The sequence below is a fragment of the Equus przewalskii genome, chromosome 2 (assembly GCF_037783145.1).
Source record: "Equus przewalskii isolate Varuska chromosome 2, EquPr2, whole genome shotgun sequence".
NCBI classification, from domain to species: Eukaryota; Metazoa; Chordata; class Mammalia; order Perissodactyla; family Equidae; genus Equus; species Equus przewalskii.
Genome location: NC_091832.1, coordinates 48273975 through 48298201, shown reverse-complemented (window position 1 = coordinate 48298201; position 24227 = coordinate 48273975). Strand labels below are relative to the sequence as shown.

The window sequence follows — 24227 nt, the reverse complement described above, 5'->3', positions numbered from 1 at the left end:
GCGTCTGCTTCTCAGAGGACTGAACTAACACAGTGCCTCCCTCTGCCCTCCTGCCCACCAATATGCTCCCCTCCCCTACATCCAAGTAGACCCTCAGAGAAGGATCTGAAACTCCTTCACAACCAGGAGTAAGTACTATAGAACTGGCCCACCACACCTGAACCCAAACCTTCCACTCAAAAGGAATGGACAATGACAGGGGGACTTTAGATGAAGAAAAGCGTTTGGGGGCTCCTGAGGCCTAGACTCTGCCCCTGGGAGATGCAGGGAGTGCTGCAGAGGCATAGCTGGGCCAGGTCTAAAAATCAGACGTGGTCTTTATTGCGATGGCAGCAATTTTCCAGGAGGAGCAAATGTGGGGAGTCGGGAGTGGCAGCTCAGGCCACTCTACAACCATCTTCACCCCCTCCCCTGTCCTCAGCAAAAACAGAAGCCAAATGAGGCCCCAGCCCCAGACTCCAGCCCAGGGAGGGGCTGTGGGAGGGGGAGAGGCAGGGTCAAAAGTCACATGGAGCCCAGTGACTGTCAAGGCAGCTGGTTGGCAACACGGCTGGAGCAGAGGGGAAGCAGAGAAGGGGCCCAGGGCAGCCCCAGGTGGCCCGACGCAGCGCCGAGGGGCATCAGCCCTGGGCCTGGAGTGCACAGTCCTCTGGTCTCTGTGCAGAGCCGATCGATGGCAGCCTGGCTGGGTAGTGCATGGGGAGCCAGCAGGCAGCTCCCATGAGAAAGACGTGGGAGTGCCAGCCCTGAGGCTGACCACAGCTCCTGCTGAGCCCCCTACAAGAGTGTCTTCCTGCCCCCTGCCCCCAGCCCCTAGCCCCTAGCGGGCAGAGACTAGGAGAGCCTCAGGGCTTGGTGAACATCAGTGGGGTCTTGACTGTGCAGTGGGGGGGGGGAGGGTACACCAGGGCACCAGTGAGCGTGGGAACCAGCCCAGGGCTGCTGAAGGGGTGCAGCCACAGCCTGCAGAGTCCCAGGGAGCCCACTGCTGCTTGTGAGGATTAGGATGGCTCCCAGGAGAGGGATCTGGAGGCAGCCTCCTCACTCTGCACCAGTCCAGGCCAAGTTCTAGGACAGCGGGACCAGCCGCTGGAGTGGAGGCTGGGGGAGCGGCATGAGGGTCAGGAGGACGTCCTCCAAGACGGACAGACAGGAGTTGGCAGAGCTGCTGGCCCAGCCAGGAGCCCAAGATCACCTTATTTGCAGTACTCCTTCCTGAACTCTGGAAACCAAGGGAACAGGTCAGCGTCTGCTCACGCCCCTCCATCACAGGAGGAAATGCAAGGCAGACCTGCCCAGGGGCTTCTGGAGCCCTGAGGTCCCAGGGGACTGCTGCCTGTGGGGCTGGCTGGTTCCTTTGTGGTTCTGAGAGTGGGTGGTGTGGGGTATGGGCCCTGCTGTGAGATGGGTGGAGGAGGCCCTCCCAACCACTCACCGTTGTCCAAGTCCACATACTTGGCAGGCAGGGGGCTATGGGCAAGCCCAGCTCTCTCCTTCAGGATGTTGTTTTTGTAATCTGGGGTGGGGAGAGAGCAGTGTGAGGGCCCTCCCAGAGATGTGCCTCCCCAGTTCAGGCCTGGGAGCCACAGTCTGTGCCTTGGTGTCCAGGGCCCCCTCACCTAGTTGGATGTCCTCAGTCCTGTAAAGAGGCTGGTCCCCTGTGGCGACAGCAAACTCCTCCATGTTCATGTCCTTCCTGGAGCGGGGAGGAGGGGGAGCTCAGGGCGGTGGGCGGGGCGGGGCCTGGTCTCCAGGAGAGCCGGGAGGGTGGTAGGAGGTCAGGGCGGCTGGTGGGGCGGAGCCTGGTCCCCAGGAAAGCCGGGAGGGGGCACTCACCCCTTTGACCGCCCCGATTTCTTGCCCGAGTACTCGTAGCCTGGGGAGGGAGACTCGTGTTGGGGGCAGTCTCGTGCCCTCCCCAGCTCCCCGGCCCCGAGGAACGCTCGCAGCCGCGGCACTGACGTTCATCGGGCCCCCTGCTCGCCCTCTGCTCAGACTGCCGCACCCCAAGTCCCGCCTGCGTCGGGAAAGGCTTCCTGTCCTGGCTCACCTCCGCGGCGACGCTGGCGGGTGGCCAGGATGACGGTGATGAGCAGCAGGATGAAGAGCAGCAGAGTAGCCAGCACGTAGCCCAGCTGCTGGAAGAAGTGGGCCCTGCCCTCGGGGACGATGACGTTGATGACGCTGCGGCCGCGCGCCAGCGTGGGGTCTGCAGGGGCCGTGCGGGGGCGAAGTCAGGGGGGTGCTGCAGACCGACCACGCGGTGCGCCCGCCCGGACCCAGGCCGCCCCTGCTGCGCTGCGTGGGTCTCCGGAAGGGACAGGCGGCTGCTGCCCGTGTGTCCTTCCCTCGGCTAGCACCCAGGTCCCTCATTCGGGACGGGAGTGGGACAGGGAGGGGCCCAGGTGTCTCCTGCCGTTCCCAGCCCCGGAAACGTTCCCTGGGCGCCCAGGGCGGCCTCCTGTACCTGGCCGGGGGGCGCTGCTGTGGCTGGAGCCGTTGCCCGGCGAGTCCCGCGGGGGAGGCTGTGCGGCGGGCTCGGTGACCCTCAGGTGGAAGACGCGGCGCTCGTGCAGGCCGCAGTAGTGGTGGTGCAGGTGGCAGGAGTAGGTGCCCTCGTCGGCAGGCTCCAGCGGGTCGATGCGCAGAGAGAAGTCGCCGCGCGCAAAGGCGTCCACTGCCACCGCCACGCGGTCGCGCAGGAAGGGCGGCCCGTAGGCGCGGCGCTCGCCCGACGCGTACAGGTCGAGCAGGCGGTCGGCGCGGTCGTGCGGCACCCCCGGCGGCTGCCGGTCCCAGTGCACCACCTGCTGCGCCTCCTCCAGGTGCCGGTCGGTCCACACGTGTGCGCGGTTCACGCACGTCAGCAGCGCGGGAGCCCCGCGCTCCGCCACCAGCACCTCCTTCTCGCCGTCCCAATGTGCGCCGGCGGCCCGGGCTGGAGGTGCAGGGCGGTCAGGGATCCCCCACAGAGGAGGAGAGAGGACAGGGAGGGACCAGGAAAGGAGTCTAGGGGGGCAGGGAGGCGTGAGGACAGGGGCTGGTCCCCGGGGGCTGGCACACTCACGGTTGTCAGTGACCTCGAGACGGACGGCCAGGCTCTCGTAGAGGTGGCAGTAGTGGTGGTGCAGGTTACAGGTGTACAGGCCCTCGTCTGTCTCCTCCACCGCTACGCACCCGGGAGAAAAGCTAGCGTGAGCTCCGCAGCGTCCCGAGTGCCGCGCGCCTCGGAGCCCCTGAGCCCCCGCCCGGCTCCAAGGCGCCGTACCCCGGATGAGCAGCGAGAAGTTGCCGTCGTGGAAGGCGGAGGGCGGCAGTAGCAGGCGGCCGCGGTCGCGCGTCTCGTACACGCGCTGCTCGCCCGCCGAGTACATGTCCACCAGTCGGCGCGTGGGGCCGCCGGCAGGGCCGCCGCTGAGGTCCCAGTGGACCACGCGCTGGCGGTCGTGCAGCCGGTCCTGGGTCCACACCATACGAGGGCTTTGGCAGCGCAGCGTGGCCTGGGCGCCGGCCGCCCAGCTCACCACAGATTCTGACACCACCGAGCTGCCGGCCATCCCGGGCCCAGACGGCCCTGGTGGGGAGGAGGAGTCCATGAGGGAGGGGTGGGACCCAAGGGAACAGGCACAAGGTGGGACTGGAGAGGCCAGAGAGGACTGTTGCGGTTTCCAGGGGAGGGTGGTCACTAACCTGAGGACAGAAGGACAGCAGAGCCTGGAAGGAGAGGAAAAGTGAGTCACACTGGAGAGGGGCGACCTGAGCCTTTGTCTCCAGGACCCCACCCAGCCCAGGCCCCCACTTGGCTGCCTGGGTCCCTTCTATAGCCCTCGCTGAGGTGGGTGCTCATGACACCCATTTTAACAGGTGGGGGTAAAGACAGAGAAGCCAGGAGGACACAGATGGGGATCTCCTTTAGCCCCACGTGGGTGGGCACCGTGCCCACGGCCCCCACTTAATCCTCACAGCCACCTGCCTGGGCTGCACGGATAGCGCCTACCCTTTTGGGGCAAGTGGTGGGGCCAGGGTTAGACCCTGTGCAGGCTGGCTCTGGAGTGTGTGCTTGTCACCAAGGGCCATCCTCATCATCTCCACAGCTAGACCACCAAAGCCTGACACCCAAGGCTGGTTCTGGGGGCTCCACACATGCGTATCCAGGATGGCATGTGCACCTGCCAAGGGCCCTGCCACACTAGCCCTCGAGGTCCTCTGATCACTGGGAGCCCTGTCTCACACCCAGTGCTCAGGGCCGGGGACCCCTCGGCCTTCCTGAAGAGCAGAGGTCTGAAGCATGAGGAGGCTGGACGTGGGGAGTGACCCCACCATCCACCACCCAAGAGGCCAAGTTTCTGCTCTAGAGATGTGGCTGAGCGCCCGGGATGAGAGGAATGTGCCGGGTCAGCAGGCCAGCCCCGGGGGCGGGCTCAGGGGGCTGGGAGCTGAGGGGGGCTGGAACAGACCCTGCGAGCCCCATAGTTCCCAGGCCTCTCTCAATCCCCCAACCCACTCCCCTCCTGACAACTGGGAGAAGTGCAGGCCTGAGGAGCTTCCCCAAGAAGGGGGGTGTGCAAGGGACCCCAGTGGGAGGCATCTGCCGCTTCTGCCTCCCTGTCCTTGGCCCTCTGGCTCCAGGTCTGTGCAAGGGGAAGTTCTGGCGGGATGGAGATCTAAGTGAGACCTCATACACTCCTGAGTCCTGGGGGGCCCTCTGAGGCCCCCCAGAGCTGTCCCCTTCCCGAGGGTGTCCCACCCCTCCCGGCTTGAGCTCAGACAGGCAGCTCTGCCCAGAATGCGACCCACTCAGACCCACTCAGCGCTTCCGCCTCCTGACCCCCACCCCCCTGCACTCACTCTGAAGAAGCACAAGTTTCCAGAACAGGACTCGGGACCGCAGCTCCATGGCGCCCGCCTGGCCCGCCGGCCTCGCTTTGTCTCACTCCAGCTCTAACTCTCCAGAAAAACAGCCCGGCCCCCTCCCCCTCCTTAGCACCCGCCATGACATCATGGAGCCCTGGGCTGGGTCCACAGTCTGTAGACCGCCCCCTCTGGCTCCTGCCCGGCCCCCTGCCCCCCCCCCCGCCCCCCTCCGCTGGCCTAGGGAGGGGTAGGGCCATGGCCACTTGTCCCAGTCGGTGAGGGGAGTGCAGGCAGCAGCATGGCCCCCTCTCTGGCTGGGGTCCTGGAGAGGGGGCAGTAGCCCAGCCCCTGGAGGGACAGGAGGAGCTGAGGGCATGGCCCCAGATCCCATAGGCATCTGGGACACACAGGGCCCTTCTGAGACTGCTGCAGGGCTGGGATTCTGGGGTGAGCATCTCCTCGCCCCACCTCTGCAGGGGGGACACAGGCCCAGGGCACTCCCCCACGTGGGCAGCCTGGCCACGACTGCTGGGCAGGGTCCTCCTCTCTCTGCTGCTGAGGAGCTTGAAGCATCCGTCCACTGCGGGCCAGCAGAAAGGTGTCCTGGGTCCAGTACCCACAAGGAGCCCAGGCTGCCAGACCCATCTCTGCTCCCCTTCTCGGGGCGATGGCCCTGGCACACCCTTCTCTCTGGGGGCTGCATTTCTTCTCTGTGAAATGGACATGAGGGTAGCACCCGCCCTGGGGACCCAGAGGGTCTGTTTATCAGTCATTTTTACCATCCAGAGGAGCCAGCCAGGGAAGTGAGGTATGGAGACCCTGTGTGCTGAGGGGGCCAGCTGGGTGAGCAGCCCCCTCCCCTCTGGCCTGATATCCCTCCCCAACTGCCCACCGTCAAAGGCTGAGCCTGGTGTCCTTGAAACCAAACCTGGGGTTCCAGTCCCCCCCGGGAGCACCCCCACCCCATCCAGGCCCGGGTTCCAGTGCTCCTGGGACCCCTCCCAAGACCCGAGTTCCAGTGTTCCTGGGACCACCTCCCTGCCAAGGCCCGGGTTCCACTGCTCTGGGACCACCGCCCCCCGCCCCCCCCCGCTCCCCCCAGCCAAGGCCCAGGTTCCAGTGCTCCTGGGACCACCCCCCACCCCCACCCCCCACCAAGGCCCGGGTTCCAGTGCTCCTGGGACCACCCCCCGCCCCCCCGAAAAGGCCCAGGTTCCAGTGCTCCTGGGACCACCCGCGCCCCACCCCCAGCCAAGGCCCGGGTTCCGGTGCTCCTGGGACCACCGCCCCCCGCCCCCCCTCCCCCCAGCCAAGGCCCGGGTTCCGGTGCTCCTGGGACCACCGCCCCCCGCCCCCCCTCCCCCCGGCCAAGGCCCGGGTTCCAGTGCTCCCAGGAACACCCTCACCCCACCCACAGGGGAAGGGAGGAAGGGGGGTACGGGAGCCTCCCTAGCGGAAGGCACAAATTTGAAGCTCTGGGAAAACTTACAAAGTCACATAAACAAATGTGAAATAACAGAGCACACACTGCACCAAGCCCACTCTTTCTAGTTGAGCAAACCTCAAAAAAACATCCAAACAACCACAAAACCCACAGTGCAGTTTTTAGACAGCCCACTTGGATTGAACTATCGTCACAGGCCCCAGTCCCAGGTGGGCCAGGGTCTCATCCTGGAACCCTGCCCTGGCCCCCAAGTCGTCAGACAAGTGAGAAGCTGGGGCTGCTGGGCTCCAGGCAGCAGGAGGAGGCTGCTGCAGCGAGAGGGACTGAGGGGAGACACAGGGAGGACCAGCTGCGAGGACACAGAGAGGCCCCCACTCCTGACCCCCTTCCTCAGCAGAATCAGGCCCTGGGTGGAGAAGGCCCTTTCCTAAATCAGAACTTGTAGCCTCTCCCCCACCCCCTGCTCTTCCCTGGGCCTTTCATTCTGGAAAAACAAGCCCCGCCTGGCTGGCCTTGAGGCCTGGCCTCTCCTCCTGTTTTTCTAACTGGTTTATATTAGCACTGGCGGCCTCCCTCCAGGCCCTCCTCCCTCTTCTGCGTGCCCAGCCCGTGTCTCTCTCTCCATCGGCCTCTACTGCTGTCTCTCCATCCCAGTCCTCTCTTCCTGCCTCTGTCTGCTGGGCTGTCTCTCCTCCAGGATAGGAGGATGTCCAGGCAGTGCTGGAGGGAGGCAGAGATGGCCCAGGGCCGGCCCCTCAGTCTGGAAGGGGGCCAGGGTCAGCGCCCAGTCCTAAGCTAGGAGCCAGGGGGTGCCCAGTCCATACCCTAAACTCCTTGTAAAGCCCTCCCTCTCCCAGCAGTTGCCTGGCTCAGGCTCTGCGTGCTGAGGTCCAGTGGGGCCCTTGAGCTGCAGACCCAGACCTTAGCTCAGCATAAACGCAGAAGTCTGACAGGGTGCAACTAGGGGGAAGCAGATCCCCCTTGCACCACTGGGCAAGGATGGACAGAGGCAGTGGAGGGCAGCCATGACTTCCTGTTCCCTGCTCCATCCTGTTCTCTCTGCTTGAGGACAGAAGCTCGAGATGAGCACCAATGGGCTGCGGCTGCCCCCACCCAGTCCTTGGCAGGAAATAGCCACAAATGAGAGCAGAGGCCCAGCTGGAGGCCTGGGCTGCTGACCAGGCCACCTGCCCCTCCCACGCATGGCCAGGGCCTGAGCCCCCTGCTCCTTCCCAAGTGCCTGTGGCTGCTCATTTCCTAGCCTCTCCTGGCACCTCTGTTCCTCGGGAAGAGACCAGACCAGGACAAAACAAAGCCACTGACATCACTGTGGTCCCACCCTGAGCTCTGGCCAAACTCCGGCCAGACCAGAGCCCAGACCTACCTCCCCTCTCCTAGGAGGCTGAACAAGAGGGGTCAGCCAGCCAGCCCACTGAGAATCAGACTCTGGCTCCCATTCCTGGGGATTTGGACATTCCAGGCAGCCTGGCTCATTGGGAGGAAAAACCGCAGGCACTCAGAAACACAAGCAGACACACAGACACAACCAGACACAACCAGATACACAGAACACAGAAGCGCAGATACACAGACACAAGCAGACACAGAGACACAGAGACACAACCAGATACACAGAACACAGACATGCAGACACACAGACACACAGACTTGCAGACACGTGCTCACACAGGCCATTCTGTCACTCAGTGAGCATCTGCTGAGCACCGACTATGCCAGGCACTGGGACTCAGCATAGAACACAACACCTGGCCCTGGCGCTGTTAGAGAGGAGACAGACACAGACCTGCTCGCTGATCAATGAGATCAGGTACAACACTGAGAGGTACTGTCAAGAGGATAAAACAGGACAGGGGTTCCCTCCTCCAGACTGACCAGGACAGCTTCCGAAGGGGTGACACCCATAAGTCAACGGCCAGGCCAGGCCCGGGGAAGCCACCTCCTAGGTGCGGGGGAGCAGCACTGGGCACACGGGGGAGGTCTGCGGGGCCATGGTCTGGCTTTCACGTGAGCGAGATGGAGTCCTGGCGGGTTTCAGTGCAGGAGGGATGTGATCTGGTGATGCAGGAAACATGGGATGGTTCAGGTAGAACTGTTGGGGTTTACAGGAACACACAAGGAAAGGAGCCCTCTAAGGGCCAGGCAGTGGGCACAATTCTAAGATGCTCCCCAGGACTTCTGGCTGCTGTGTCCACACCCTGCATCCTCCCCTGGAGTGTGGCCGGGGGCGGTGTCTATGTTGGGATAGTCCTTCACACCCACAAAGCAAAGGCGCTGGGATGTCACTCCCTGATGAAGTCCCCATCATCACTGGCTGGAGCCAGCTTCTCATGCTGGCCATGCTGTGAAAGGACCTATGGAGGGGGTTATGTGGCAAGAAGCTGAGGGCAGCCAACTGCCAACGGCCGAGAAGAAAATAGCCCTCAGTCCTACAACTGCAAGGAGCTGGGTTCTGCCAGCACTTGGATGAGCGTAGAGGAGGCCCCATGCCTCAGGTGAGGACACAGCCCTGGCTGACACCGATTTCGCCTGGAGGGACACCGAGCAAACTCGTGTCCGGACACCTGACCCATGGAAGCTGTGTGATAATGAATGTGTTGCATTAAGCTGCTAAGTTTGTGGTGATTTGGTGACACAGCAATAGAAGACAAATATGGCTGCCTCCCAGAACAAAGCAAGGGATGGACCCAAAAAGGCAGAGGCCACAAGTGTCACCAGGAGAAGTGGTTGGTTTCTCCACTGGGGATTGGCGGCCACAGCAGAGCGTGGTGTGGGTGGACTGCCAGGCCACAAGGTCCGATGGGGTTTCCTTAGGAACTGCGTTGATCCATCTCAACGTGAGGTTGAGGCCAGAGCCTAGAGATGTGTCACAGACCACAAGCACTCTCAACTTTACCTCGGATTGTCTTTCTCTGGTTCTGACCAGGTTTCCTGGAGCGATCACTTGCATGTGTGTTGCTCCTTCTTCTGGAGTGCTCATGGTTTGCCACATTGCCATGTCTCAGACCATGAGGCAGGGAACTCTGCAGATCCTGTGTCTGAAGACATGGGTGTGTCCTACAGGAGGGCTGTTGACCATGAGGGCTCTTGTCTCCTGGTGGAGAACCACAAGTCGGATGACCTGGCCAGATGGGCTGCGAGATCATCAATGCATTGAGACACCGTGATTCGAAAATACAGACAAGAAAACTTGGAAACATGGACCAGCCAACCACTTTATCCTGAGAAATGTCAAGGAACCAAGACCAAAGATCTGGCCTGGTCCTGGTCAGACCCCAGGCAGTGGGCTCCCACCATAACGTCACTAATGGGGTCTCTCCTCTGTTTGGCTTGTTCTGTTTGTGGAGGCACAGAGAGGCCAGCCGACTCACACACAGAAACCTGCTCATTGTATGTTCACAGACTAGAACCCTGACCGCAGGCTCCAGTGTCAGCCTCTGTATTTGTCTCTCCAATCACGTCAAAAATGTTCATTTTAAAGTTGGGAACCAAGAGTCATCAATTGACTTCTAACAGATTTCACCTGCAATGCCTCTGACCATAGGAGTGACCTCTGCCCACAGGATCCCCAAGTCCACCTCGTTCCTGGTGAGCCAGGAGGGGAAGGCCTTTCCTTCCAGAAGGCCGGGGCTGATGACTGTGCAGCAACCGCCGCCCCAGCTTCCTGGCAGGACTGAGGGGGTTGCTCCCACATGTGACACACGTCCCGGGGCCTTAGCGGCAGCTTCCCACCCCTCGCCAAGGTGGGGAACATTTAAATGTGGCATTTCCAGCATGGTTATGGTGCACATTTGGTTTATCCAATTATACCCTCATGGGAAAGAGACAGATTTGTATGGATCCTGTTGCACCACTCGTCGAGTCACTGCCTCTCAGCTCCCACCACCTTGCAGGTCAGGCTCCATGGTACTGCTTGGGCTTCCCTTACACATCTCCGCTTTACAGTGAGTGTGAGGTTGCCCTCTCCCAGCAGAGGGCACCAGGGATGCTGCAGGAGGAAGGGGCTCTCCTGGGTGTCTTGGCTGTGGCTGGGTGGGTCCGGGGTGTCATGCCCACGACACACAGTGCCTCAGCCATCTGGAAGCCCTGGCCCGGCTGCAGTCAACTCCTGCAGCCTCTCTACATGGACCAGCACCTGATTCCCTCTGCAGTGCCCCTCGGCTCACCTGCACCTGGAGGGTTCCCACCTCTTCTGCATACCCAGCGCCCCAACCCTGTACCCTGGCAACTGCAGGCCAGCCCCCGCCTGGGCGAACCAGGGACTTCTCTGCTATGGGGAGGTGGGGATGATGAACCACACCATCAAACGCCCCGTGGTTTCCGTCTTCTGATTGGACCCAGCTGGCCACACATGAAACGAATGTGAGCGAACTTGGTGAAAGCCCCAGGCACAACAGTTCACCTCTCCTACCACCGTCCTGCGTGGTTTTTGGTATAAGTCCAGAGAATATCTCTCACAACTTCCTACAGAATTTTAAGTTTCCCAGAAGGCTCACTGGCTTTCCATCTATACTGAGTCTCGTATGATATTTTCTTCTGACTTCCGTGGGCCAGTTGAAATGAGATACCATTTATAGACGCTTCATTACAGCCTGTCCAAGGAATCTTTCTCAACAGAGTTGGAGGAGAACAAGATTTTTCACGTGCCTGCTCAGTCTCAGCTGGAGCAGTCCATCTACTCTGCTTCATTTTATGGATCAGCTGAATGTGTTCCCAGGTCATCTGCTTCTGGCGCAAAAGGGCCCCAGGGCCCTGACTTGGTCCCTGGGGACAGCGTGGCAGGTGTCAGGGTGTGGCCACATGTCCAGTGAGGCTGTTTCCTGTTTTATCCAAGTCAAGAATACCTGAAACAGCCTCTTGTACAGAGGCCCTTCTGATCTTTCTTCCAGAAGAGTCCATTTCTGGTCTGCAGTCTGTAGCAGGTCAAGGCAAGGAAAGTAGAAACTGCCATGGCTGGCCCGGCTGGGTGGAACTTCCGAAGGCAGAGCGTGAACTCTCTGTTATGTGCAGTGCACTTTCTAAGGATTTGGTCAACAGCCACTCTGAGGGGGATGCTGAAAGCCACGGGGGCTCCCCGTCCTTCTCAGGCTGTCTGTGCTGACGGCCAATGCCTGGCAAGTGCACTCAAACCCAGAACCACAACGAGTGCTGACTGTCACTGTGCCAGCCTCACACACGAACATGGAGTCTTTCCCTAATATAAAAATGAAAGTGGCTCAAGCATAGCCAGATAACAGTGCTGCTTCTGTAAACAGCAGTAGGCTGGGAAGGTGGGCGTTTCTCTATCTGACTTTCCCACAGTCTGGGCTTCGTAAACGGAGCTTTCAGGCTTGTGGGGAGTGAGGTGGTGAAAGTGTGGTCGCAAGAAGTCTCTTCCGTCGTCTGCACTCTCCTCACTTTATGCGACAAGGGAGGAGGCCTCTGTGTTGCCAGCTGCTGTCTGGGGGAACCCCAAAGGCAGGTGAGGGTTAAGACACACTGCCTGTTTTTCAGATTCTGGATTGAGGCCTGAATTTTGGGAAGGCAACATGAGGAGTCAGAGGGACTGGGTAAGTCACTATTGGCCACATACAAGAAATGATGACCATCTCAGCTATAGTTTTATCAGGGTGACAATATTTAAAACAAGCACAGCAATAAATGATTACTGGAAGCATTTGCCCTCTTAGAAATGAGGACCATCTGGTAAAGCAGACTGAGTCGTGGTGGGGATCAGCCCACGGCCCAAAGCAAGGCCTCGAAGAGGCGGAGTCTGGGCGAGAGAAGTGCGCGTCCTAGCCCCACAGAGGAAACAACTGGTTTTCTTCTCTGTTACATATACACTTTCTTAGTTTGACATTAATATACGTTTCTGTGAATGTATTTATACGCACACAAATATTCATATTGTTAGATGACAAATTTAAACTGTCAGTTTTATTTGATCTATATCCAACTGTGTATATAACACAACATATAGATCGCATTAACTTTACCATCCAAATTAGACGTAATTTGGACAAAGATATGTTTTTATATAGTGATCCCTTATTTCTGTAATCTATCTTTGTGAATTTCAATATCTTTAGAAATGATTCAGATATTTCCTGTAGCTTTTGCTGTATTAACAAACCACCTTAGGGGCCAGCCCCATGGCTGAGTGATTAAGTTCCTGCACTCCACTTTGGCAGCCCAGGGTTTCGCCGGTTTGGATCCCAGGCACAGACATGGCACTGCTGATCAGGCCGCGCTGAGGCAGCATCCCACACAGCACAACCAGAGGCACTCACAACTAGAATATACAGCTATGTACTGGGGAGCTTTGGGGAGAAGGAAAAAAAACCCCTTAAAACTTAGTGGCTTAAAATCACAACATGGGGGAGAGATGAACAGTTGAACACAGAGGACTTTTTAGAGCAACGAGACTATTCTGTATGATACTGCAATGGTGGATACATGACGCAATGTATTTACCAAAATCCAATGAATTGCACAGCACAAAGAGTGAGCCTAATGCATGCACGTTTTAAAAACTCACTGAGGTGGGTGGGGAAATTAGAACGTGCCAAGAAGTCTAACTGTATTGCAAGTGAGACCACCTCACTGAAGGCGTGGGGGTACCGACTTACATTTCTGTGGGAGTGAGCAGAGTCTATAGGACTAAAGGCCAAAGGAACTGCTCATGCACACTGGACTCTGGTTGGTAAAGTTGTTCCCCTAGGACGATGGTTATTCTGACACAGCCATACCCAAATGCCAGAATTGAACAATTAAGCAAACAGCGGGGTGTAGTGGGAGCCTGGTTCTCACTATTTGGGGTGGGAGGTTACAGACAGGCAAGGAAAGGGGGCGAGAGTGGCCCTGTGGTTGTGGCCTACACTGGAGACACCAGCATGGACTCGCACTTAGTGGAACGCAAACACAGATGGAGACCTGCAGAAACAGTTACAGGTGTGTGTATACACATGGTCACCATGCACACATATTTTCTAGCTCTGTCATCTGAGAAGGCCCAGAAGCGACAACGTCTCAGAAGCAACAAGCACAGCCAGCACCCGGTCTTGGTTTCTAAGACCGTTTTCCAAGAAAAGGAACCAGGGCTCCTTGGAGAAATGGCTGATTCTAGGACTGGAGAAGAAAATTACAAGATAAGTCTGGAAAACCTGTAATGCCAAAAACTAAGGAAGTGCTAAAAAAAAAAAAAAGAATGATGGGGTGTGTCAAAGGGGCATAGGAGCCAAGTGACTGAGCTCCCAGGGGCCACAGCTGGAGCAAATGGAGCAACAAAATAAAGGAGTGGATTATAACCCAAAATATAAAGTAAATATCCACAAGTCCATATTGATACAAATAAATGACTGAATAAATAAACAGAATTCTTCCATGCAGAATTCCAAATAATTTATGTAGAGAGAGCAGGAATGTGGCTTACAGCATCTCAGACCCTTGCCACGCGGCAGAGCACAGGAGGGCTCAGAGCTGTTTCCATGATCTTTTACTGCTCATGATTCTGTGGGTCAGGAATCCTGGCAGGACTTGGCAGGGCAGCTGGTTGGCGCTCCACGGCTACTGGCTGGGATGGCTCAGCTGGGGCTGGAGAATCCAGACAGCTTCCCTCCCGGAACTGGGGCCTCAGTGTGGCCATCAGCCGGCTCCTCTCTCCCTGTGGCCCTCTCTGTCCACGTGGCCCCTTCTCTCCACATGACCTGTCACTCAGTCTAAGCCAGGCTTCCTTCCACTGGTAGAAGCTGCCAGACCCCTCAAGGCCTAAGTTCGGCAGCATCCTCCCCCACACTATTGGTCAGAGCAGGTCACAGCCCAGATTCAAGAGGAAGGAGACAGACCCCAGCTTTCAATGCAAGCAAAATCACATTGCCAAAGGGGCACGTGTACAGGGAGGGGGTTGTTGTGACATCTTTACAGATGATGCACCACAGGAGGTGAGAGATGAGTGGCATAATGAAATGCAATAATTCAGAGCATTATCTAAGGTTTACAAGAATAAGTCTTTTATAAAAGAGATCAGTTGGGCCAGGCCTGGTGGCGTAGTGGTTAACATTGCGTGCTCCACTTTGGCGGCCCAGGGTTCATGGGTTTGGATCCTGAGCATGGACCTACAGACCACTCATCAAGCCATGCTGTGGCAGTGTCCCACATATGAAATAGAGGAGGACTGGCACAGATGTTAGCCCAGCGACAATCTTCCTCAAGCAAAAAAGAGGAAGACTGGCAACAGATGTTAGCTCAGTTTTTTAACAAAAAAAAAAAGAGAGAGAGATCAGTTATTTTAATATAGTTAAACATATATGTTTACATTTACATGACCGTAAATAGCTTTTGGAAAACAATTTACCTGACCCATAAAACCAGACTAGGAAATTTAGGAGAGTTTCATTAAGCTTGGCATAAGCAAACAAACCGAATTCTTCCAGGAGGCATACTATTACATCATCTTCTACACTGTCATAAAGTCAAGGGACATCGTTTTTTAAACAAAAATTACGAAACCAGTCTAATTTGTCCAAGGATTCATCTTGCTTAAAAATATCACCTGAACGTTTTCTCATACAAACTGTTAAACTCCCCATTTTCCAGCCCCACATTTAAACACTACTGAAGTGATGTTTACATGAAGTAGTTTCCTTGGCGATATTTGCTCTCTGCGTGAATTTACATCTCTGATCCTCATCCAATGATCAACCATTGTCCCAGCTTTTTTTTTCTTTTCAGCTGTGGATTCTGCAAGAAAATGACTTTTCTTACAGGGCAAACACTCCTAAGGCATTAGAAGTCCAATTTCCTTTTCCTCTCTGGAATTCTCACATTCTCTATCCTAAATCTACACAAGCATGTGTTAGGCTATTTAAGCCAATCAGAATGGGAGCTCCATCACACTTAAGAGATTTTATAATCATGCACATTATTTTCGTTTCCAGTAAGATAGGGAAAGTTATACTAATAGGCTCAGAAAATGTTCCCAGTTACATAACCAAAGAATCTAATCAAATTCTCAGGCAAGCTAGAGACCTGGGGACTTGGGTCTCTATCATCCTTCAAAGCTGCCCAACAGATTTCAATATGCTGTTTCAACCCAATGTGGTTCTTCTTTTCAATGCTCAGATCGTCCCATCTTTAGCCAGTGAAAGCCCTTCAAGTTGGCTCCTGAGTTCTTCTGACACGCCTCCAGTAGCCTCTGACCTCTCTCATCATCTGGCATGAAAAGACACACCAGGCTTCTGTACACTTCCTGTCAGATCTGGCATGAAGTTACCAGATTAAATACTGCACAGAATATACTTATACTGAAAAATTATTTGTTGTTTATTTGAAATTCAAATCTAATTAGGGGTCCTGTATTTTTATTTGGTAAAGTTTGCAACCTTACCTGGAAACAGCCATGTCTCCAAAGTCCTGAATCCTGCTAAAAGCAGGAAAGGTAGAGACCACTTCTGGGTGTCTTGGACACCTTTTTTTTGTTTTGGTGGGGAAGATCAGCTCTGAGCTAACATCTGTTACCAATCTTACTTTTTTTTCCCCCTTCTCCCCAAAGCCCCACTACATAGTTGTACATCCTAGTTGTAGGTCATTCTAGTTCTTCTATGTGGGATGCTGCCTCAGCATGGCTTGATGAGTGGTACGTAGGTCCATGCCCCGGATCCCAACCGGTGAACTCCAGGCTGCTGAAGTGGAGTGTGCAAACTTAACTACCGGCCACAGGGCTGGCCCTGTGGACACTTCTTGCTGTTGGTTTGTAGACCACACTCATAAATATAAGCAGACAACCAAGTCCTGCCAGAGGAAGCCCACTAACATGGAAAACAGAGACCAAAGTCAACTAACAGAAAAAATCAACTTAGAAGCAGCAGAAACTAGACCAGGGGAAGGGGTGTTAAAGAAAAATACGTTATCGATAATATCCTCACAGAAGAGATGGCATCACATTCACAGAGGAGATGGCATCACATTCATGAAACATAATCAGGGTGCTATTAAAAAAATTCAAAAAACAAAAGTCTCTTAGAAATTAAAAATGAAGGAACAGAACTGAAAAAAAATCATGAAATGGATTAGAAGAAAATGTTGACAATGGAAAACAGAAGGAAAAAAAATCCAAATAACAGGAGTTTTAGAAAGAGAGAAGAAATAGGAAATTACAACCCAATAGTTGAAGGGAATTTCCCAAAGGGAAGGTTGTGAGTGTCCAGATTGAATGGGGCTCCTGTGGGGTGAGCACAGACCCACAGTAAAGTGCGCCACTGTGAACACTGGCAACGGCAAAGACACAGAGAAGCTTCAAGAGAAAGAACTGATCACTTGCAAAGGCTCTGGACTCAAAATGGGTTTAATTTTCTCAACATCAACACTGGGAGCCAGAAGACAATGGAGCAATGCCTGCAAAGTCTTGTAGAAATAATTTCCAACGGAGAATTCTATATCCAGCCAAACCATCAACCAAGGAACAGGACATGAAAGGAGACTTGCAGGTGCACAAGGTTTCAAAATGGTCTCTCTGCTTTCTTTCTGCAGGAGACAAGGAAAGATGTGCTCTTTCAAAGTAAGAGAAGAAAACAGAAGACAAGGGATCAGGGAGGCAGGAGCAAGTCCGAGAGAAGTCCCTGGAAGTATGAGGGGAGATCCCAGGGTGACAGTTGTGCCCGACACAGTGGGGAGGCAGCCCCACTGGAGCAAAGCAGAAGTCCCACGAGAGACCTCCTCAGTGAGACAAAAGGATAGAACCTCAGACGCATCTGGGAGCTGGGCGAGAACTTCATGCTGAAATTGTGACGAGGGCATAGAAAACTAAAGCAACTGAAAAAAAGACAACAAAGACAGTTACTGACTCCAGGGAAAACAACGGCTCACACGGGGAAGAAGAGCAGTCGTAGTGTCAACCCTATCACAGTTACAGTCATGTAAACACAGACAGTGCAACAGTGTGCCTTCCAAGGCTGCCAGGGGGGCCATGCGGGGCGGCTCGAGACACCGACAGGGCGGCTAAGCAGGAACAAAGTGCAGCAGGATGGGGCTTACGTTTAGCGCAGTGTTTTTCAAACTGCAGGTTATGCCTGTCAGTGAGTGTGAGCTGGAGTTAGTGGGCCGTAAATAGCATTTTTAATGAAATAGACGAGAACAGAAAACACCTGAGACAGCTGCAGTTACGAGAGAAGTATTGTATAAATTTCCAGTTGTGTGTGTGTGTGTACCAGGTAATGATGTCTTTTTTTCTTCTTCTTCTTCTTCTCCCTAAATCCCCCCAGTACATAGTTGTATATTTTAGTTGTGGGTCCTTCTAGTTGTGGCATGTGGGATGCCACCTCAGCATGGCTTTATGAGCGGTGCCATGTCCATGCCCAGGATCCAAACCAGAAAAACCCTGGGCCACCAAAGCAGAGTGCACAAACTTAACTGCTTGGCCACGGGGCTGGCCCCCTAAAATCTATTTCTTATTTTGAGTTTTGGGTCAAAAAAATCTGAAAATCACTAATTTAGAGCTATGAAAATAAATACCAAAAGACAGACTGCTTCCGGGAAAGGTGGTGTGGGAACAGGGAGAGACTTCTGTTTGCCTTAAGCATTATTGAACTATTAAACTATTTAGCCATGTATAGGCATAACTTTTATAAAAATAAAGTTTTTAAAAAATTAAATTTGAGAGTCAAACAGACTTAGAGTGAATCATGGCTTCTGAGTTACGTGACTGTGCGCAAGTCAATCTCCGTCCTTGAGGGTCCCAACTCACAAAACAGGGCTATTCACAGACTTGTTGTGAAATGAACTAACTCCTGTGAAGAACCCAGCATAATGCCTGTGGGGGAGGGGTCCACTCACACGTGTCAGTTATTATTATTAATTTTTTTAAAGCCTAATTCTTACTCTATGCTCCATCTCCCATACACTGTTTCTCAGAAAGCTGCTATAGAGTGTACTCCATGGAAAGAAGAGAATAAATCACAAGAGAAGGGAAGAATATGGCATTCCAGAAACGGGATCCAGCTGATAGGGCAAAGAGCATCCCAAGGAAGACCCCGCTGGTGCTAGAGAAGCCCCAGGGCAGCCAAGATGGGGGAGCCAGGAGGGTGGCTCCACATTAAGCATTACTTGCAAGAGTTGGACTGGGAGTTTTAAAATTCCATCATCAAGTTTGGGGCCGAGTTAGCGGTCACAGAAAAACGTGCAAAAGAAAAAATGAAATAGGAAAACAGTTGTACGAGAGAAGCCGTGTAACCGTGCTGTGAGGCTGTGTGAATGCTGTTGACACTGTGACGTGGCTACACCAGGAGGCCGGCAAGCACAGGACCCCATGGAGGAGCCAAGGCTGCCGCCCCGAAATGCACGTGGGTGGGTGGGCAGGAGCAGCTGTTTGTTACTAGCCTTATAGAACAACTTCATGTTGAGCCAGACACAATCCCATTTGGCTGGAAAATTAAAAAACAAAAACTGTAAACACAAAGTAATGAAATTAACAAGACCAACTGAAGTCAATGGGCCCCTCTTGGAGGGGAGACCCGTGTCTGACCTGGAGGACACGGTGGGTGATGGACATGCCTCAGCTAGGACATGCAGTAGCAGGAGGAGACACCTGTTCATGTAAAGGTCTTGGTGGCCTCTGGGGCCCCTCCAGCCACATGGAGCCTGGAGGTCAGCTGTCTCCACTCAACAGGACTCCAAGCTGGATTGGTCTCCTCTCCACACCACAGACTATCCACAAGGGGATGAGGCCAGCCCAGGCAGGTGAGGGTACAGGGCACAGGGTGCTGGATCACAGGGCAGGAGCCCCCACCCCATTGTACCTGACCCCTTGGCTCCCAATTTCACTCCACAAGGCACGTGCCCAGCCTGAGGGCTGAGGCCTCCCCTCCCCTTGGCCTCATGGAGCCTGCCAGCTGTGCTGCTGCCACAGTGGGTCTGAGGGCCTGGGGCGGCCCCACACTCCCAGGCCATCCCCTGCCCTGCTGGTCACCTGGGGGTCTGCAGCACTCCTTCTTCCCTCATCATTCAGGAGCAGTCCTCAAAACACACACCCCGCAGATGTGCCCAAATACACAGACCACCCTACACCGAAGACCCCAAACCTCCAGACGCCATTCAGACCACTGCCTACCTCGAAGTGGTGAAGTCTCAGCCACCCTGGACTCCAGCCCCAGCCCTGCCACTCGGCTGCCATGTGACCCCGGGTGAGGGACCCAATGCTGCAGGACTCAACTTCCTCATCTGAAAACAGCCTAGTAGTGCCCTGAGAGGCTGAAGTCAGCATTGGACAGAATCTGCCTGCTAGGGGAGGGCCCATCACAGGCCAAAACCACATCACAGGGCAGCTCACGAGCCCCCACTCTGTCCCCCCACCTCTGCCCTGTTACTCAAGGGGTGCCCAGGCTAGAACAATGAGAGAGGACAGGGTGGATCCCCCATAGGGAAGGGGGGCAGCCTCTTGTGGCCTGGGAGGGGCTGCAAAGATAAAAATAAAACCCAAAAATTGCCTCCTGAGGTTGTGGTTGGGCCCCAAAGGCATCCAAGCCACACGCAAAGTGAGCTCTGCACACATGCAGCCTGGGCAGGGGCAGGGAGAGGAGGGCTGCTGGGTCTGGGCTGCAGAGCAGGAGAGGGAACAGGGGTTGAGGAGGCTGACTAGGTAGGGGCTGGGCTGGCTCAGGAGCTGACCCACCATGACCAATCACATCTGCAGCAGGGGTCTTGACCCCAGTCTGGGGTAACTGTTCTTAGGAAGGGGCTGCCCTGTGCACCATAGGGCACTTGGCAGCATCCCTGACCTCCACTCACTGCTCCAAGTACTGCCCCAACCACTGTGACAACCAAAAATGTCCCAGATGTGGCCGAGTGCCCAGTCCAGAACCACTGCTCTGGAGGAACCGCGAGGCCGAGCATCCTGGACCCCACAGGCAGCCTGCCTCCTGGGGCTCCCTCAGCTAGCACCCACCCAAGGGTAGAGGAGGCTGAAGCAGGTGCCCCAGCGCTGTGGCACTCCGCCAGCTGCAGCCTCTATGCATCTGGGTCTGCAGCTCCCTGCACAGGCCGGCATTACACCCCCAGAACTCACAGCCCAGCCAAGCTCCTGACAAAGTTTGTCTCCAGATGGTAACAACTTAGCATCCATTTCTCTCCCCACAGCCAAGGAAGGGCGGGGTGAGCCACAGGCAGCTACTGCAGTGGGGCTGGAGGAAATACCGGGAGCAGCTGCTCAGCAGCCATGGGTGCCAGCCAAGGGCTTGCCTGGCAGGCAGAAGCCCGCTGGGAAGCCCAGCGGAGCTGGGGCCAGACCTGGCACCAAAATGTCATGGTCCACTCCACCCCAGGGAGGCTCCACGGCTGAGGCCTTGGCCCTGGGACCCCTGCCCCACCTATAGCTCGAGAAACTGAGACCCGAGGATTCTGGTGACCCCAGCTAGGAGCCTTCTCAGGCGACACTGGCACGGGGCTCAAGTCTGCTGGTCTGACCACTGCCCCCTGGCGGCTGCCAGCAAGAGCAGGCCTGTGCCCTCAAGGGCCTCAGTTCCCCTCCAAGTCGTGGCCAGCTTCACCCTCCTCACAGTCCACCACAAGGCCCCTCCGTGAGCCCATCCCCCTGATGGACAGGGAGCCAGACGGGCCCAGTTGTTAGAAGCCTGCTTACCTGGCTGGCATGCAGGGAAGGCGCCCCGCCTGCACACTGAAGCAACGGGGGGTGGGGAAGGGATATCAACACAACTTGGAGTGTCCCATGCCAGGGAAACTGCTGGGACACCAGGCTCAAGCCGCCCCCAGGGTCTGCCTAATTTGTGGGGAACTCAAGCCCAGACCCAGATGCATTTCCGCGACAACAGACGGAAGCCCCCACAGCCCTGGTGAGAAGTGCCGTGGGGGAGGAAGGACTACGGCGGCGGTGGCGGCGGCTCGGGAAAGCATCTTCCTCTCCCTCCTCTCAGTCACCACGCGCAGCACAGAGCTCAGCATGAGAACCAGCCTCAGGCACTCAGGCGCTCCAACCACGCTCCCCTTCCTGTGGCCTGCGTGCAGAGGCCCACGAGCCCCTCCAGGCCCTGCCATCCCCGATGATGTGTTCTTCTCCATCCAGGAGAAACCTGGAACCACTCGGGGTCTCTGGCTCACGTCAAGGCTCCAGCGCTTCTCCAGCTCCGGAAACAGCGCCCCTTCCTCAGCCAGCCCCAACTCACACCTGCCAGAGCACGTCCTCCAGGTCACCCCTTTCTGGTTGTCCCCAGGCCACCCCCACGCAGGGCCCCAGGAAGTGGCAGAGGCCAAGGAACCCACGGCAGGCCAGGGGTCCCCAGCCCCGGGTGAGCAGGACAGCTCAGAAGTCCAAGGGGCCTGCAGGACACCATCTATCATCTCCGGGGACACAGGGCCTTTCCCGCCTCCCCTCTCGTCCTCCCCCCGTCTCCCCAGTGAGGCCCTCCCTGACCCTATTCGTAAAACATAACCTAATCGCACCCCACCTCAGGCTGGACACTCCCCAGCTCCCTGGTGTTGTCCTTCGGCACTTTGGCCACTGTGTGTTCACTAAGAGGCCGCCTCCCGCAGTGGAACGCACAGGCCCTCAGGTCAGGGCAGGGCTCTACTCCCACAGCTCACGCACAGCGAGGCCTGTCATCCCCACAGGCGGCCCCACCAGGGCAAGGGCCAGCTCTGGAAAGACTGCCACCCTGCCACCCTGGGGCCCTCTGCCTCCTGTCACACCAGAGGCTGGCAGCAGGCTCCTTCCCGAGACAGCCCACAGCAGGCACAAGAAGGTCCAGGCCAAGGGGGACAGCTGAGTTCTCAGGGCATTTATTACAAGGGACCGTCAGCAGTAACAGGCAAGGGAAACAGACCTAGACTCATTTGCCCTTCAGGTAGATCTTGGGGGTCTGCCAGCCAGGAGGGGCTTCCTTCAGGCCTGCCTTCAGCCAGATTCGCCTCAGGTCTCTCTCGAACTTGACCTGTGAGGGCACGGGAGGGACCACCAGCTGGTTGGTGCCACAGCCATGTGTTCTCAGCCACCTGGGCCGCCACCCCACACTCACCTGCTTCCGTTTCAAGCGTCCTTCCCGGACCTTCCGCCGCAGGAACCGCGTCCTCTTGACCAGCTTGCGGTACTTGTGATGATTCATCTTCCGCCGCCGGATCTTCAGTACATTTTTGCACTGCATCTGGGGTGCATCCCAGACCCCCTCACCCCCTTGCTCGGCCCCTTCCCCCATTTGGCTAGGTGGATGCTCATAAAGTTGGGCTGGAGCCACAGACCCTGGAACCCCAGCATCCAGTCTAGGCAGGAGGTAGCGAGTGGTCAGCCAGCTCTCCAGAGGGCTGATGGACATCTTCCTGGGGACCAGCATTTCCTCAAGCTCTAGCTGGACCCCACTGCCAGGGAGGGAGGCAACCCCACTTGGGCCTGCTGGCTGGGTGCTATAGCGGGCCCCACAGGCATGGTGGCCCAGCACCCCTGAGACAGAGCCGGGCCGACTGCAGCCTGCAGGAAACAAGACCACACAGTTACTGCTCTCAGGGTCACACCGCACGTGAGCACTGCCACCACCCCACCGGGCCTGATGGGGCTAGGACAGCCCACACCTTGCTCCTGGCCTGAATGCCACTGCATTCCAGGTCCAGGTTCCCCGTGACATGCTTACGAGGTCTGTGAGCCACGCCCCTGTCCTCGAGGTGGTGGTGGGGGGTGCTAAGGGCAGGTGGGCTGCTTGGCCCAGCATTCCTCATCCACGTGGGCATCCCCCCAACCCGCCACACGGCCTCACCTGCCCGGGGAACAACCCTGAGCAGCTGAGCAGTCAGGCGCCCCAAGAGCATGGTCAGTTGCGGGTGGGCACAGCACGGAGGCCGCAGGTGCTCAGGACAGCTGGAACACAGGGGTTGAAGTCACGCAGGGCAGCGGCCGGGACTCCGGTCTTGCCCACCCCACCCCGCCCCCTCTCCCCTCCCCCTCCTCACCCCTCCCTTTCCCCGCTGCCTCCTCCCGTCCTCCTCCTCTCCCCCTTCCCTCTCCCCTTCCCCCGTCCCCCTCCTCACCTGTCCCCGCCCCTTCCCCTCTCCCCCTCTCACACCTGTCCCTATCCCCCTTCCCCGTCCCCCTCCCCACCCCTGTCCCCCTCACCTCTGTCCCCGTCCCTCCCCCGCTCCCACCGCACCGCACACACGGCTCCTTCTCTAGATGACCAGCCTCGGCCCCACCCCGCACCTCCGGCCAGGTCACCACCCTCCCCGGGCCTCAGCCTCCCCTGAGGTGCCCACCACACGGGGCGGGGTCGACGCTCCCCGAACCTCCCCAGACGCGACCCGACCGGGAGACTCAAACCCACCATTCTCCCGCCGCGCTCAGGCACTTCCGGTCCGTCCCTCACCGGCTCCGCGTCGGCGCAGGCCCCGCCGGACCGAGAAAGCGACGGTTTCCGGCCAAGCAGCTGCCGGCCCCGCCCGCCTCTGACGGAAACACGAGAACTGCGGTTCCCTCAATCCTGAGAGCTGCCCTCTGCGCCTGCGCGGCCCGGCCCTGAGCGGCCTGGCCCTGGGCGGAAGTGGAGTTTCCGGGCTACGGAAGTGACATTATCCCAGCGACGGAAGTGGCCTTCTCCGAGCGACGGAAGGGGCGGGGCCCGGCCTCCCTCCACCACCGCTCCCGGGCCGGGAATGAGAGCCGGGCGCCGTCTGGAGGCTGCGGGGTAGCACCCGCCGCCCCGTCCCTGTGGCCGTCGCCTCCCGCCACTCTGCATCTAACGCAGAGAACACGACGCTTTTTGCGTGGGTGGACTTTTCCCGTTTTAAAGCAAACAAGCGCCCATCCTGTGCTTGTGGGAAGAAAAATCAGAAACTAGCTCTTCCGAGAACCCAAAGCAGCCTCCGTGGAGGGCTGGCCCGGCCGAGCTGCAGGGTCGCTCCCAGGGCGGGATCTGGGAGCACGTCTCCTCTCCAGCCGGAAAGGCCC

General features: G+C 57.0%; 2 protein-coding genes across 3 annotated transcripts; both read right to left on the bottom strand.

The window, feature by feature from the left end:
- Positions 1-299: 299 nt before the first annotated feature.
- Positions 300-5018, bottom strand: MXRA8 (matrix remodeling associated 8). The gene is made up of 10 exons (XM_070611211.1): positions 4849-5018; positions 3691-3714; positions 3269-3574; positions 3068-3169; positions 2468-2938; positions 2051-2209; positions 1837-1876; positions 1620-1696; positions 1436-1516; positions 300-1222 (listed from the first exon to the last, which is right to left on the bottom strand). Exons 1-10 carry the CDS (start codon positions 4895-4897, stop codon positions 1197-1199), a joined length of 1335 nt encoding a protein of 444 aa, XP_070467312.1. The 5' UTR covers positions 4898-5018; the 3' UTR covers positions 300-1196.
- A 17044-nt stretch (positions 5019-22062) lies between these two features.
- Positions 22063-23844, bottom strand: AURKAIP1 (aurora kinase A interacting protein 1). Of its 2 annotated transcripts, none has more exons than XM_070611187.1 (4): positions 23605-23844; positions 23044-23144; positions 22315-22760; positions 22063-22230 (listed from the first exon to the last, which is right to left on the bottom strand). In XM_070611187.1, the coding sequence occupies exons 2-4, from the start codon at positions 23093-23095 to the stop codon at positions 22129-22131; spliced, it is 600 nt and encodes a 199-aa protein (XP_070467288.1). In that variant the 5' UTR covers positions 23096-23144; positions 23605-23844; the 3' UTR covers positions 22063-22128. The 2 variants fall into 2 exon arrangements, with proteins under 2 accessions (XP_070467288.1, XP_070467287.1); XM_070611186.1 differs by having other exon boundaries at positions 23537-23617.
- Between the last annotated feature and the right edge of the window lie 383 nt (positions 23845-24227).